Here is a 14,334-nt window from a genome sequence, read left to right on the forward strand (position 1 = left end):
TTGCTCAGACCGAGGTTCGCTCACGGGGATGATGGGATGATGATTTTGACTACAAACACACACTGGTAGCTTCTAAATCCAGTAGAGATGAGATTTTTCCAACGCAACAATACAATACAATATAATCAATAGATCTACACATCCTGCCCAAATCTACCTTTTATATTTATTAACAATCACCCGAGTCGAAGAACCACATGCCAGCCTCACGGGGCCAGCGCCGAGATCTGGGGATTACGATTACGAATACACGGATTGTGTATGGTATGGTAAAGGGCAACGTCACTCATTGGGTGGATTGCGTCATTTTTGGTTTCTGGGATGCTGATCGATGCCAGATGGGGATTTATATACATGATCTGGCTCTCGTTTATTGTCGGTTAAAAGGGACATATATGCAAGAGATCCGAGGGATCGCTGTTGACATTGGGTGGCATCATCTAGGTGAGGTATTTGGCTATAAGTAAGTGGTGGCTCATTCGAACAGCTGCTTATGTTAATGGAACTGCTCTATTCAAATATTCTTCTCAAATAATGTCCCACACAAGGCTGATTTTACTATGGCGGCCTCAGGTTTCTTTCCCTGTGCTTTATGCAGATCATCAAATAACAGGACATCGTGCTCTCTGTACTCGCAGGATAAGATACAGATCCGACAAGGCTGTGATTCAGTTGGATGAGATTCAATATCTTTCTGTCCTGCATTAGTCCAGCGCATGTGTCTGGCGTTTATAGGCTCTGATAAGAAGAAGAAGAAAAAAACTGCCACAGTCAATTATGACAAACAGAATTGCTGTTCTGTTCTTTCTGTTTCTTCCAGGACAGAGGGGGTTATAACCCGGCAACCCACCACGTCTGCTGTCTCTTTCCTCCTCAGTTTCATTCAACTTCAATCCATCTCGCTCTTTTATTCCTTCCCAGGCTACGATTTCTAGCAAGATTGAGTCATGGCCCAGACAGACACAACTTTCCTAAATGCGCTGCAGTCAGAGGAGCAGCAAAAACTCCTGGACGAAATCGACAACTTACGACTGGCAGGAGTTAGCGAATTCGTCTTCCTCCCCCAGATCATCGTCTGTGGCGACCAGTCCAGCGGCAAAAGCTCCGTACTCGAGGCCGTCTCCAGTGTCCCCTTCCCCCGTAGCGATACTCTATGTACTCGGTTTGCTACAGAAGTCGTGCTCCGTCAAGGCCCAAATGTAACCGTTGATGTCTCGATCGTGCCCAACAAAGATGCCTTGGAGCCAGACCGTAAGCGACTGCAGGCTTTCAAGGAGTCGCTGGGAGGACTGGATGAGCTTCCCGATGTGATGGAGAAAGCCAAATCGGAGATGGGTCTTTTGAATACCAGAAAGTCTTTCTCAAGGGATATCCTTCGCGTTGAAATATGTGGTCCAAATCAGCCCAAACTCACCGTGGTTGACCTGCCGGGCTTAATCCATGCGGTTGAGGACCAAGACCCGGACTCAGCGGAAGATGAAGATGTCCAGCTCATCACAGACCTGGTCCATGGGTACATGGTTAACCCACGGAGTGTGATTCTGGCTGTCGTTTCGGCAAAGAACGACTACAATAACCAAATTATTCTGAAGCGAGCCAGGAACATTGACCCCAAGGGTTTGCGGACACTTGGTCTCATCACCAAGCCAGATGACCCCCCTGAAGGCTCAGAGAGCGAGATGGCCTTTTTCGACCTCGCTCAAAACCACAAAATCCGTTTCCGGCTCGGCTGGCACGTCTTGAAAAATCGAGACTACAAGGAACGACACTGTTCGACGCAAGAGAGAGACGAAATTGAACGAAAATTCTTTTCGGAAAGGATATGGAAAAAGCTGCCCCGGGAGATGGTTGGGGTTGACTCGTTACGTGGTCGGCTGAGCAAGATCCTTTTGGACCAGATCAAGATGTACCTTCCAACTTTGACCGCGGATATCCAGACTAATCTTCAGGAGTGTAAAGACAAACTGGACCGTCTGGGGAAGAGTCGTGACACGTCCCTAAAACAATTCCAGTTTTTGCTTGAACTGAGCCAGTCTTTCCAGAATCTCTGCAGGGCTGCCATCGATGGGAACTACAACTACCCCTTCTTTGGTAGTTCCGCTATAGACGACGAGTACCGCAAAAGAATTCGGACTGTGGTGCAAAATCGCAATCTTGAATTCGCAGAATCCATGCGTGAAAGGGGCCATCGCTGGGCCATAGTTGATGATCCCGAGGAACCAGAGGACCCAGATGAAGAATTTGATGACAATTCATGCCCTTATAATCCGCGAGTAAAGAGCCGGGCAAGTGCGATCAGATGGATACGAAGCCTGCTCGCGCGAAGCAGAGGTCGTGAGCTGCCTGGTTCTTTCAATCCTCTCTTAGTGGGAGAATTGTTTAGTGAACAATCCGTTCGTTGGGGAGATATTGCACGGGATCATATCAAAGAGATGTGGCTTGAATCCAAATTGTTTCTAGAAAAGGTCTGCTCTGCAATTGCAGATGAAGAAACGGCAACCGCTCTCTTTACATATTGGATTGACCCCATCACGGATGAAAGAATTGAAAAGGCCAACAAAGCTTTAGATCGCCTGCTGGCTGACCGAGACAGACACCCCATAACATACAATCATTATTATACCGAAACCCTGCAGGATCTTCGAGCGGAGCGTCAAATCAAAGAGCTCCAACGGAGCATTCAAGGGTTCTTGGGTGTCTCATCAGATACGACATACGTGAAGAGCGGTATCCGAATTGACGAACTAGCCAAGTCACTTTCAAAACGCTCGAGTGATATGGATGAGTTTGCGTGCTCTGAACTCCTGGACAGTATGCAGGCGTATTATAAGGTAAGTCCTTCAACATGGCCTTGGAGCTTTAATGTTTGTTAATCCCCCGGTTCAAGGTTGCCTTGAAGACTTTTATCGACAATGTTGCCATCCAAGTTGTTGAAGCTCTTTTGATTGGGGATCTCTGGTCAATATTCTCACCTTCTGATGTTGGAAAAATGTCACCGGATGTCATTTCGAGTATCACAGCTGAATCCACGGAGTCACAGGCGCTGCGGAAGCAACTAGAGCAACAGTTGGTGATCTTGGAAAAGGGAATAGTGATCTGTCGCCGGTACTCCACCCACAGTCTGCGAGGCCATGCCGACCAGAACGCCCAACCGGAAAAAAAGAATGGGATCGAGAAGAATGTAGTTCAACAGAATGGAGTCGACTATGACATGGAAGAGAGGGCTGCCTCACCAGAGCGTCCAGCGGAAGAGTGGTACCCCCAACCGGAAGAGCCCTTAGAAGAACCCCCAGATGATGGATGGGACAGCTGTGAGTACCAACCAGAAGAGTTTCAGACGTTACGTACGCCCTTAGCCCTAACATTTCAACAGTTCGAGCAGCCCCCGAACAACCAGAAGATATATGGGGCTATACAACGACATCCAAAAAGAGGAATAAGAAAAAGAAGAAGAGTGCAATGCTTACCGAACCGTTGCTGGAGTAAAGTACTTCATATTCATCTTTCTAGATGACATCGAAGACCTTACATTCAAGTGTAACTTTGATTGAGAAGGCGAAGATGGGACGAAATTACGCAACGGCTTTTGCGGCATGTATACCTACCTACATTAAAACACCTTCTCTAGCTGAATAAGAGTCTGGCTCTAGTTTCTACCTTTTAGATATAGGCAAAGGACTTTGGCTAGATTTTCAGCGCACTGTTAGATGATCAAAGGCCTTCCTGAATAAAAATGCAGAGGTCAAATAAAAATAAATCATATATTAAACACCTAATTAGTTACCTATTCCCAACACAACCGGACCAGAAACTCGAAGAACTCGAAAAACTACCGTAGACCGTAGATATAACGCGCAGATGGTATGGTATTACATTCGATGAGGATCCTTCCGTTTGGCTGTCTTACCCGACCATCTTTTTCTCTCTCATATTTTTTTTTTCTCGTTTTCTTGAAAGGAGTCATGGCATCGTGAGATGGTCAAGGTGATCAGGAGAGATCGAGTGGGTAAGGAGGGCCTTGCGGGAGCTGTATTAAGTAGTATAGTAAATCTCATCGGGTGATAACAAAAATATAAAGAGAAAGTGCAAGCGAATATAGAGCGTTACTTTATAAGGGAAAAAATCACCAAGAGCAGACGGTTCCATGGTTCACTTGTAATATGAAACCACAAGCCGATACTCTTGTATTTTTCTTTGTCATCGGCCACAAAATCAAGCACCGACGGGCTCTCTTTCTTCTTCCCGACCCCGAGTCTCTACGTCAATGGTGCTGGCTCCATCGCCATCCTCATAGCTTGGGTGTTGGTCTGCAGGGACCCACGAGTCGCGGTCGCCTTGCAAGGGCTGGTCTTGCTCAGACAGGTCGACGCCTTCAGTCCGCTTGGCCACATTGTCGCGGTGACGCTGGGAAAGGGTGCGCGATCGGGTGGAAAGGCTGGACTTGACAACTGCCTTGGATGAGACCCAGTTGGTCAGGGCCTCTTCGCAGTCCTGGATGATGGCCTTGCTGGCGTCGTATCCGTCATAGGCATGACGGGTCTCACCCGGAGTGACGGGATTGTCGTCGATGAGATCCAAGAGATGCTTTCCGTAGCCGGCGATGACGGCCACCTTCTCAGAGTGCTCACGGAGAGCATCGAACTGGTACTGGAAGGCCGACTTCAGCTTCTCTCGGGTGATATTCGACAATTGAGCCTCTGCCACGAGGGACTCGGCTTCGGCGCGAACCAGCTCCTGCTCCAAAACAACGATGCGAGGAGAGTTGGGGTCCTTGTACTTGAGCTTGGCGATTTCATCGGTGATCTTCTGCTTGCCTGAAAGAAAACGTATTAGTATCGAAACAGCTTACAATTGACCTGAGCAGACTTACGGTCCCGGCTGGGCTGCACAGACGCCTCAATGTTGCGAATGCTCTTGATGGTGACACGGTACTGGTCGTAGCGATCAACGTACATGTCTTCCAGCTCTCCAATTTCGTAGAGCAGGACACCGAGCTTATCGGTAACATCCGAAACATCTTCGTCGCAGTTCTCACCCCAGATGGAAAGTTGTTGCTAGAATCAGTCAGTTAGTGTTCATGCTGCGACACTCCAGAGCTATTCACATACAGCAGTTTCCATTCGCTCTCTTGCTACCATCTCCATGCTGCGCATGACGTTCTTTTCCATCTTCACGAGCTGAGACAACTTTCTGGCGAGATCCGGACCGAAGGCTCCGGCGGCATTCTTGCGAAAGGCGTGGCCTCCTCATCGTGCATGTCAGCATATCTATTCCATAAAATCTCTTTCTTTTATTTCACTATGCGCTGGCAATGGGTTCGCTTCATAGCCCCTGAGACCATAACACAAACACATCCCATTGCACTGTCCGTACAACATCCTAACAAAAGAAACCAACTCACCGAAGCCGCCCTTTCCTAACCATCTGTTTGTCTTGGTGCTCGACAATGGAGGCGGTGGGTTCTCGACCTGCGAAGCGGTCGGCAGGCGCGACGTGCGCATAGAGTAGGTGCGATGCATTGTGAGTCCTTTGTTGACGGGTATCCTGAGACAACGAACGGGGAGAACGGGCGAACACGAAGGGAGGCGAAAAGGAGGGAAAGGTAGGATAAATCAGACTCGAAGCAAAAATCGGGCGGTGCTGGTTTCTTTCAAGAGATTCGCTTTGCGCAGGAATGACGTGAACCAAAAGAGGGGGTGATCCAAAGAACGGACGGGATGCGACGGAAGAGAAGCTGCAAGCGGATCGACACAGGGATAAGAGGTGGATATAATGAGGAACTAGAGGGAACAGACCCAAGGATAGATATTTTTTTTTTTTCTTCTTCTTGACTCTCGTCTTGGACAGTTGCAATGAAACGATGATCCTAGCGTCGAGGAAGAAGCTGCTGGCTGCCCAATGCCTTGGAAAGCGCTGGTGACGTCGACACTACTCGGTTAATTAACCCAATTCGGAAACCAATCAGCCTCACGATCGTTGCCATCGCAATAATCATGATTCTTAAATGACGAGCAGATCCAGGGTCGATTGGCTCATGACTGCCCGGTCGAGCCAGGCACTCAGGAGAGAGAAGTAAAACCTCTGTCTCTGATCTGCGACGTCATCAAGTGCTGCGTCTTGTGGCTCTGTGAATTCATTGATGTCATGGATTCCCCTACATCTGTAGAAAATTTTTGAGTCGCAATTGTCAAACCTCGATAATTTAGCTCTTCGATAATGTCATAACTAGTAGGATAAGTGGTTTAGTTGCAGCCCCTGAATTATCAGTGATGCCCTGCCCCTTTTCCTGACTGGATCGTAGAATTTCCTCTACACAATTCCACAAGATATACAGCACCTGTGCAGAATATAATCCTCCGTCTATCGATAGAAAAATCTACGATGATAGATAGCATTCCTCAACAGCTGAAGATACCCACAATTGATGATCGCCCGTCTCCGCATTCGGATCGACCAGATCTCCAGTAACGCATTATTGCTTAGTGATCGGTGCAACCCCAGTGGGGATCCGTCAATTTGATGCTACCATCCACTGTAGAAATGTAGTTACAAATAGTATAATGCTGATGAATATACAACACTACGTACGATATGCAAACCTGGTCATTCATTAGATATTACTTGCTGGTGCCTTGCCGAGTTTTCCGCTTCTTGGTCGTTGCGTCGTTGCCAGTGCCAGGTGAGTCTCTCGTAGTCGTCCTCTTCGTGCCTCTCCCCTTCCCTTTCCCCTGTCCTCGGGTGCGTTTATCATTATTCTCCGAGGGTTCATCAGCTGGCGCAACTCCATCCTCCCCTTCCTCTGGTAAATCCTGGTTCGTTCCAGCCTCTTGTCGGAGTCGGCTGAAAGCCTTTTCCATCCGACTCTTCCCTCCAGAACGAACCCTTGGCGCAAAAGCACCTGCCCCTTGAGGCCCGTTGAAAAATGTCGTGATGTTGGACTGTGTGCCTTCTTGATCCCTGCGGTTCATATCGCGGATGACGGGCACCAGGACTTCGTCTGTCCGCTCCTGGCTCCACCCGATCGTGGCCATGAGGAAGTTCCTCAAGCCGTGTAGATCGGGCACACCCCATTGAAATGCAGACGGGTCCGAATCAACTTCGGGCTCGAGGTAGGCGGTATCGACGTGGTTGTTGGGGAAAGCGGGTGGCAAGAAGATCTTGGATGCGTTCTTCTTGAATTTCTTATGAAATGCAGCGTGGGCGTTGTCCGGATCATTCACACCCATTTGCACTTGTGTCCACCAGTCGCGAAATTCCTCCAGGTTCGAAAATTCAGTCAGAATCTCCAATGCTGTGACAGGACCAACCCCGGGGATGCCCTCCGTGTAGTCACTGCCCAGTAGATGGGCAAAACTGATGAGCTTCCGCCGGTGGAGTGCATACTCCTTCTCCAAGTCAGATGTGAGATAGCATTCGACAAACTTCCCCTGGTTGAACATGTTTTTGTAGACTCGTGTACCACCGAATAGAAAGATATCACTGTCGTCTGTGATGATGCCATCGACGAGGCCCAGCGAGACCAGCTCTGCGCATTGTGCTTCCGCCTCCATAGGCGCTGTGATGTAGGGCAAGCCAAAAAGAGACAATAGTTGTTGGCACTCAGTAATCATGACCTGTGATACCTCGTCCGCGTCTCTGCGGTCTTTCTTCTGTTGCGACCGTAATTGTTTGAGTTCCTGCTCGTAGTCAAGTGCAGTCTGACCACCTGAAGCTGAATTCAATGTGGCAGCGAAGCGAGCATGTTCCTCTCCCTCTGCGGCCAATTGTCTCATGAGATCTTCATCTTCAGGGTCTGACAAGTATCCCTCTTCTTCTAATAAATTTTCCGCTTGGTCAACCACAGGCGCGACTTGCACTTCTGGCCTTGCTACGGAAATGTCAGGCGTTTTCTCTTCCGGCTGTATTGTAACGTCTTCGAATTCAGGTGATGGCGATGGTTCGGCACGTGAGAATTGCGTTTGAACATTCTCGGGTGGTTTCTCATCATCGGTAGCTTCCCATTCGTAAGTCTCCTCATCTGCTGTTATGTCTTTCGCGGAAACTGTAGAAGCTTCGGCCTTTTCTGGCTGCGACAGGTCCAGTGTCTCCGGAACGTTATCGTTGGTATCCTTAGCCTTGTTGATGGAAGGAATAGTTTCAACAACTTCAGTATCCTTGTCTTTCACAGAAGGTGCCTCTAAATCGACAACTTCATTAGAATCCGAGAGCTCGTCAACATCAATGACTTCGGGAGGCTTATGATTCTTCAGAAACTGATGATCTGGAGTCATTTGTCTCTCATGGTGTGCTTCCACCGCACTATCATCAACCCTATCCGCAACAAATTCAGCATTGAAATGCTTGCCAGAGAACCATGGTGGTAATAGCTGCTCCTTGGACGGTTCCGTGGGCTCTTTCTCAAACCCACCGTCATTGTCATCAATTTTTTTTTCCCGGGGTTGTTCTGTATCAGATTTTTTGTTCAATTTGATGGATTCAAAAGGCAGCGGGCCATCGAAGGGGTTATTGGGGAGCACACGCGTAGCATCCTTGGACGGGTCCTTTTCTGGCTTTTTTGATTGCGCCAGGGCAGTGGCGAAATCCATTTCGTCGTCACTCTCGGACATGAACGAGGGTTCCCGTTCCTTAGGAGGCGCAGGCAGAGCATTATCTCGATTAATGGGAACCTCTGGCATTTCATGATCTTGATCTTTAGGTCCAGACTCTAGCGACATCTCAATCGCTTTTCGAAGATCCTCATCTTCCGACTCGCCATTATCCTCGAAGAAATTATCGATGTCATGACGTTGTCGACTTTGGAGGCCTTCATCTTGGACAAACAGGGAATCATCTTCAGCCGCAATTCCTGCGCGTCCATCAGAGGCTTCTTGCATATGCCCGATTGACTCGTCAAAGACACCTTTCTGGAGAAAAGGAAGCTTGGGGAGTCTATTAAGGCCTTCGACTGGAACATCTTCAAACCCTTCATCGTCATCGGATGTCTCATTATCATCAGCAAACACGACTTCTTGCTGGCCATATCGATCGACATCGATAGGTTTATCGGCATGTGCTCCTTCCTTGTTCCCAACAACACCCAGAACCCAGCCGCCTTCGACCTCATTGTCTTTGACCAAGACATATTCCTTTCCACGCTCTCCTGCAATCCTCTGCCCTGAATCCATCCCGTACATAGCATCGGCGCCGTTCATGCCATTAATATTCATTAACCGTTGTGTAAGATCGTTTCTCTCCTTGACACGTTCAATTTGAAACTTGGAAAAGGCCATGCGGTCAGGAAACATAATGTCTAGTTGCTCCTTTGAATATCCCATTCGTAGTCGGCTTCGAAGTCTGGCGGCATTTAAAATATTATACCGATCTGTAGCAGGAAGGCTAACGAAAAATGCACTGTCAAAATCAATCTTGGAGAAGTCGTAAAGATTGATATCCTCGCCCCGGTAAAACTGTCTCGCATATTCTTCTAGTTCATCACGAGACATGATACGCGGATCATTCGGTGCTCCCATCTCCTCCAGCGACCCTTGTAGCTCGGGAAGATGGTAGGCATCCTTCTTCTTGAATTGGCGAGCTTGTCGTCTTTCATTTTCTGACATTAAGATCTCCTCGGCGTAGACAGGAACATCGGGAACGTCTTCCTCTTGTCTTCTGGATGTCTCAGTTTTATGCCTGGCCGCCTCTTCCTCTGCAGTTCTCTGTAGTTGCACCGCGAGCAGTTTCCCAGCGGTTCTCACGGCATCTTCTCTTCGGCCTTCCCGTCTACTTTTCCTAGATGCGATGGTCTGTCGTTTCAGAATGGGTGCCCCTCCATCAAACACGAAAACCGGCTTGATGCCGAAATAGAGGAGTTTGCATATCCGACGAAAGAATCCGACAATGTGAGAGTTACGAAGAGCATTGCCTTCCTTGTCGCGGACAGCTTTCAGGAACTGATATATCCAAATCGATGCATCGACTGCTAGTCGTCTCTTATTGAGGGTTTCCAGTTTGATGGGCCGCGCACAAGGCTGGACAACCGTCCACAGCCCGGTGACACCCATGGCGACCGGAAAGTGGTCTTAGAATAATCATGTAGCTCGAAAATATAGTTGCATGGTAGATGGAATGATGCACATTATTCCATCCAGCACAACTGATTTAACTGAGCATGAGTTCGTGCTGTGAGACTGCTGCCTCCGCGTCGCCACATAATCGACACGAGGATCGCGATATCACGTGAGTCATTATGCTCCTTTCGGAAAGGCGTCGATAAAAGAGTGGATGACATAATCGCTTTTTCAGTGGCATGTGGAAATTCTGGAAATTCGAAATTAATTCTCGATGCGGGGAGATTCCAGCGCTGTTAAGCTGTTAGTCTTGGAGAATTAAATATTGCATAAATTGACCTAATCTCTAAAACCAGGCAAAGGTTGATATTCGCCTGCGCCTTTCAATGAGCGCTGTTGCCCGCATCAATGCATCTCTCGCTTGAGGTCAGTGACGGTCTCCCCACCAGATTGGCATTGCGCTGACTCGATGGCCAGCATGTTGATGCTTGCCTTCCCATAACTACGCTGAAGGCGCTTGTTCTAAGGGATACTAGGCTTGTCATCCAAGGTCAAGGCCCATATGCACGTTTAATCGATGAAGCGAGTGGAAATCTGCTCGCTGAATTGAAGACTTTTAAAAGAAACAACGCCCATGGGTTTATAATTCTCGATCAAAAGTCGCAAGATGCGGAAAGAGAGCATGTTCAGCTCATAGCCTGGGGAGGCCAGTCTCTCAGAGTGATTGACTTGTTCTATGCCCGTAACCAGGCAACTGGGGCCTCAGAAGCATCCTTTTCCGGCGCAAGTGCTGAATATCTAGCACCGGATTGGATGCTGGCAGGATGTGCATCCTGTGATAATTCCGCAGGAGTGGCATATATGGTCACAGCACATAATGCTCTTCTCGGCCTTCGTGTTGTAGATGGGGGTTCGTCACGATACGAAAAGGCCATTCATCTACAACAACTGGTGACTGGGGTCAAATCCATCCTCTACTCGGCTGATGCTATTTCAATTTCTGCATCGCATGTATTGATTACAGCCGGGACTGTCTTTGGTGAGATCATCGTCTGGTCTTGTTTCATAGACAGCCCTGAAAGCTTGTCCTCTAATGCCATCGGCTCTATCCACCACTTCTTCACCGGCCACGAAGGATCAATCTTCGGTGTGAGGATATCTCCGCAAATTCCTTCCTTACAAGGTAGTCAATCTGGTCGGCTCTTGGCTAGCTGTAGCGATGATCGGACTGTTAGAATATGGGACATATCCGACTGTGAGCGTACGTCCCGCGAAGATCCCTCGGCCTACTCAACGGATGGTTTCGAGCTTCGAAGCACAGGATTTGGCGTCGGAGCCGCACAGGAGCAGAAGGTCGGATCTGAGTCCTGTGTTGCAAAGGCCTTTGGTCATCTGGCCCGGATATGGAGCGTCCATTTTCTACCCACGATAGTGGACGGTCAACGCAAGCTGAGCTTGATATCACGTGGAGAAGATGCAACCTGTCTGCTGTGGGCTTTGACTTGGGACCAATCCTCGGACAAAACAAATTATCAGATCCGCCAGAAAAAGTCGTTTCACCATCATGCAGGAAAGCATATTTGGTCTCTTGACATGTGCAGCACAGAGACAAAGACCGTCGTTTACACTGGAGGTGCCGATGGGGCTATCAGAAGCTTCAGTGTCGAGCTTAGGGAATTGATCGATCAACCAGAGGCAGAGGCCACCCGTTCACCCAAGTCTGAAGTCTCATTGAAAACGTTTGCGTTTGTCGCCCCGGATTGCTTCCTCGCAACTTCTTTCAAGGGAGAGGTCCAGATCGGATGGGTTGAGTCTGAAACCGAGACAGAAACGAAGCCTCAGATAACCAGGGAAACACTGTTTGTGGAGGATGACCTTCGTTCTTTCTCCATTATCTCTAGCTTACCAGGGAAAGGACTGGCACTGCTGGGTACTGGGCAAGGCCTGATTAAACTATACAACCATGCCACTAAATCGCTTTCCAAGATAGCACAGACGGATCGGAGGCCACTTGGGCTATATTTCCTCGATACCGATAACGATTCCAACTTGTCATCTACTTCGTCTGATACTCTTTCATTCATCACATCCTATGGAATTCAGGACAGGGTAAATTTGTTCATGGTCACAGGCTGGGACTCAACAGAACCAAGCGTCGAGAACATAACATTGACTCTGCCCCCAACCTTCGAAGTGACATGTGCCTCCTTCTTGTACGGTACCAAGTATGTGGCACTGGGATCCAAGTCTGGTGGACTTGTCATATACCAGGTTTCAAACACAGGTGAACCCCTGCAGCCATTGTTGACTATGCGTCGAGTTCATGGTGATTTGGGCACGAATAAAATCATGCCTTTTCTGTCAGTTGGCAATGACAACGGCACACTAGTCGAGTATGTCTTTACATCTGGTCGGGATGGAAACTACTGTGTCCACGAGATTGAACCTACAGCAAGCCCAGAAACACCAATTCGCTTCCAGACAGTCCACCAGTCTTCTACTTCCATGGGCCAGGATATCTCGGGTGCCTACTTTGACAAGACGTCTCAGGACCTTATGATTTACGGTTATCGAGGCAAGGAATTCGTTCTCTGGAACGAGTCTACTCAAGCAGAACTCGCTAAGGTTGATTGCGGCGGAGCGCGCCGAAGCTGGGCTTTCCAACCAAGCGGTGAAAGTGCCCATGGTGCTTTGTTCTTGTGGAATCAGGCCGCAACATTTTATGCGCTTCGGATACCTACCGATTCTAACCGTCCTCTGCGCATTGGTGGCCATGGCAGGGAGATCAAGTCCATGGAAGCTTTCAACTCCGCGGATGGCAAAGAGCATCTCTACGCTACTGGCGCGGAGGATACGGCCGTGCGTCTCTTTGCACCGACACCTTCGCAGAAAGAAAGCCCATGGGGTGCATTCAAATGCCAGCGAGTTCTGAAGAAGCATACGACCGGGTTGCAGCAAGTAAGCTGGTCCAAGGATGGAAGGTTCTTGTTCACAAGTGCTGGGTACGAGGAGTTTTTCGTCTGGAGAGTCCGTTCGATTCCTCGATTTGGTGTTGCAGCTATTCACGTAGCTTCGAGTCCTCTTGACGAACTCAACTCTGATCTTCGGATAACGAGTTTCGATATGTTGGATGTGGGTGAAGGCAGTGAGCATGGTTTTCTACTTTGCCTGACTTACTCCAATTCTACCATGAAGGTAATTAGCCGTCTTTACTTTTTTTTTTTTTTTTTTCAAACCCTCTGCTAATGTAATAGATCTTCCATTACTCGTCGTCTGTGGATGCATTCACCTTACTGGCAAAAGGGACATACACCAGCAACTGCCTTACGCAAGCCAAATGGATGCTCAAAGACTCATCAGTGAGCCTGGTAACAGCGTCTACAGATGGATACTTTACGCTCTGGAACTTGACATCAGTTCTCGAACCCTTCTACTCGGTCTCGTCGTCGACCTTGGCAGTGAAACAGCTCATCCAAGCGATGAAAATCACCCCCGAGCACATCTCATGCGAAAGCCGATACCAGATTCACTCCAACAGCATCAAAGCCTTGGAATTGATCCACTTATCTGAGACTGCGTCTCTGATTGTGGCCGGTGGTGATGACAATTCCCTGTCGCTGTCTTTATTGGTTACCGATCTTGCCAACTCTGAGGTCAACACTCGTGTGAGCAGTATTACCATCCCAGATGCTCACGCAGCTTCTGTTACGACCATCAAAATACTCGAGCAAAAGTCGTTGGCAGCGGATATGAACACAGGCATTATATTTGCTTCCTCGGGGAATGACCACCGAGTCAAGGTCTGGTCTGTCGACGTCGACACCACAAGAACTGGAGCAGATGCGATCACGGCCCGGAATCTCGTCGACAGATACAGTTCTGTCGCTGATATATCATCCTTGGACGCGATCCAAAGCAACGCAGATGACGTTCTCGATGCAGAGACGAAGTTGCTAGTCTGCGGTGTGGGAATGGAGATGCTGAGTGTTCGGTTGGATTAAGATCGGAGTACATGCCTGGAATGATGCGATGTTTTATGTATAGAATCTTCAAAAAATACCTGGATAGAATAGAGGACTGAACCCTGGGGCCATAAGGTAAACGAACTAAACTTTTAGAAATCGACGGTGTCGTTTGGAGCGGCAAAAAGACGGGTCGTTGACAACTCCACTGACGGCAGAGCCTTGGAAGAATTGAGATCGACAATCACCAAGAAATCCCGCTGCCAGCGACTGGAATTTATGCGAACTGCCAAGCGAACTGCGGACTGCAAATTGCGAACTGCCGA

The 14,334-nt window shown here is 48.6% G+C and overlaps 4 protein-coding genes across 4 annotated transcripts; 2 read left to right on the plus strand and 2 right to left on the minus strand.

Annotated features, from left to right (window-relative positions):
* Positions 1–947: 947 nt before the first annotated feature.
* On the plus strand, positions 948–3,838 carry ASPWEDRAFT_51601 (dynamin family protein; the record flags this gene model as incomplete). The annotated part of the gene is made up of 3 exons (XM_040837622.1): positions 948–2,831; positions 2,888–3,105; positions 3,742–3,838. The coding sequence occupies 3 exons, from the start codon at positions 948–950 to the stop codon at positions 3,836–3,838; spliced, it is 2,199 nt and encodes a 732-aa protein (XP_040689274.1).
* A 93-nt stretch (positions 3,839–3,931) lies between these two features.
* Positions 3,932–6,010, minus strand: ASPWEDRAFT_40809 (Eisosome component PIL1/LSP1 family protein). Its single transcript, XM_040835405.1, has 4 exons — positions 5,402–6,010; positions 5,109–5,242; positions 4,871–5,054; positions 3,932–4,814 (listed from the first exon to the last, which is right to left on the minus strand). The coding sequence occupies exons 1-4, from the start codon at positions 5,517–5,519 to the stop codon at positions 4,213–4,215; spliced, it is 1,038 nt and encodes a 345-aa protein (XP_040689275.1). The 5' UTR covers positions 5,520–6,010; the 3' UTR covers positions 3,932–4,212.
* Positions 6,011–6,617: 607 nt separating this feature from the next.
* On the minus strand, positions 6,618–10,040 carry ASPWEDRAFT_111638 (ssDNA endodeoxyribonuclease RAD2; the record flags this gene model as incomplete). Its single annotated transcript, XM_040828258.1, has 2 exons — positions 6,618–8,084; positions 8,142–10,040. 2 exons carry the CDS (start codon positions 10,038–10,040, stop codon positions 6,618–6,620), a joined length of 3,366 nt encoding a protein of 1,121 aa, XP_040689276.1.
* Positions 10,041–10,454: 414 nt separating this feature from the next.
* Positions 10,455–14,047, plus strand: ASPWEDRAFT_51604 (tRNA (34-2'-O)-methyltransferase regulator RTT10; the record flags this gene model as incomplete). The annotated part of the gene is made up of 3 exons (XM_040837623.1): positions 10,455–10,472; positions 10,524–13,241; positions 13,301–14,047. 3 exons carry the CDS (start codon positions 10,455–10,457, stop codon positions 14,045–14,047), a joined length of 3,483 nt encoding a protein of 1,160 aa, XP_040689277.1.
* Positions 14,048–14,334: the final 287 nt, after the last annotated feature.

Source organism: Aspergillus wentii (genome assembly GCF_001890725.1).
Source record: "Aspergillus wentii DTO 134E9 unplaced genomic scaffold ASPWEscaffold_4, whole genome shotgun sequence".
NCBI lineage: Eukaryota > Fungi > Ascomycota > Eurotiomycetes > Eurotiales > Aspergillaceae > Aspergillus > Aspergillus wentii.

What these genes read in the sequence shown, in the direction of transcription:
- ASPWEDRAFT_40809 (XM_040835405.1), bottom strand. Translation starts at nt 5,519, where the DNA reads ATGCATCGCACCTACTCTATGCGCACGTCGCGCCTGCCGACCGCTTCG. An exon ending in GTTAGGAAAGGGCGGCTTCG is followed by an intron (nt 5,243 to 5,401) that starts GTGAGTTGGTTT and finishes CACGATGAGGAG; the next exon opens with GCCACGCCTTTCGCAAGAAT. An exon ending in TGTGCAGCCCAGCCGGGACC is followed by an intron (nt 4,815 to 4,870) that starts GTAAGTCTGCTC and finishes GTTTTCTTTCAG; the next exon opens with GCAAGCAGAAGATCACCGAT.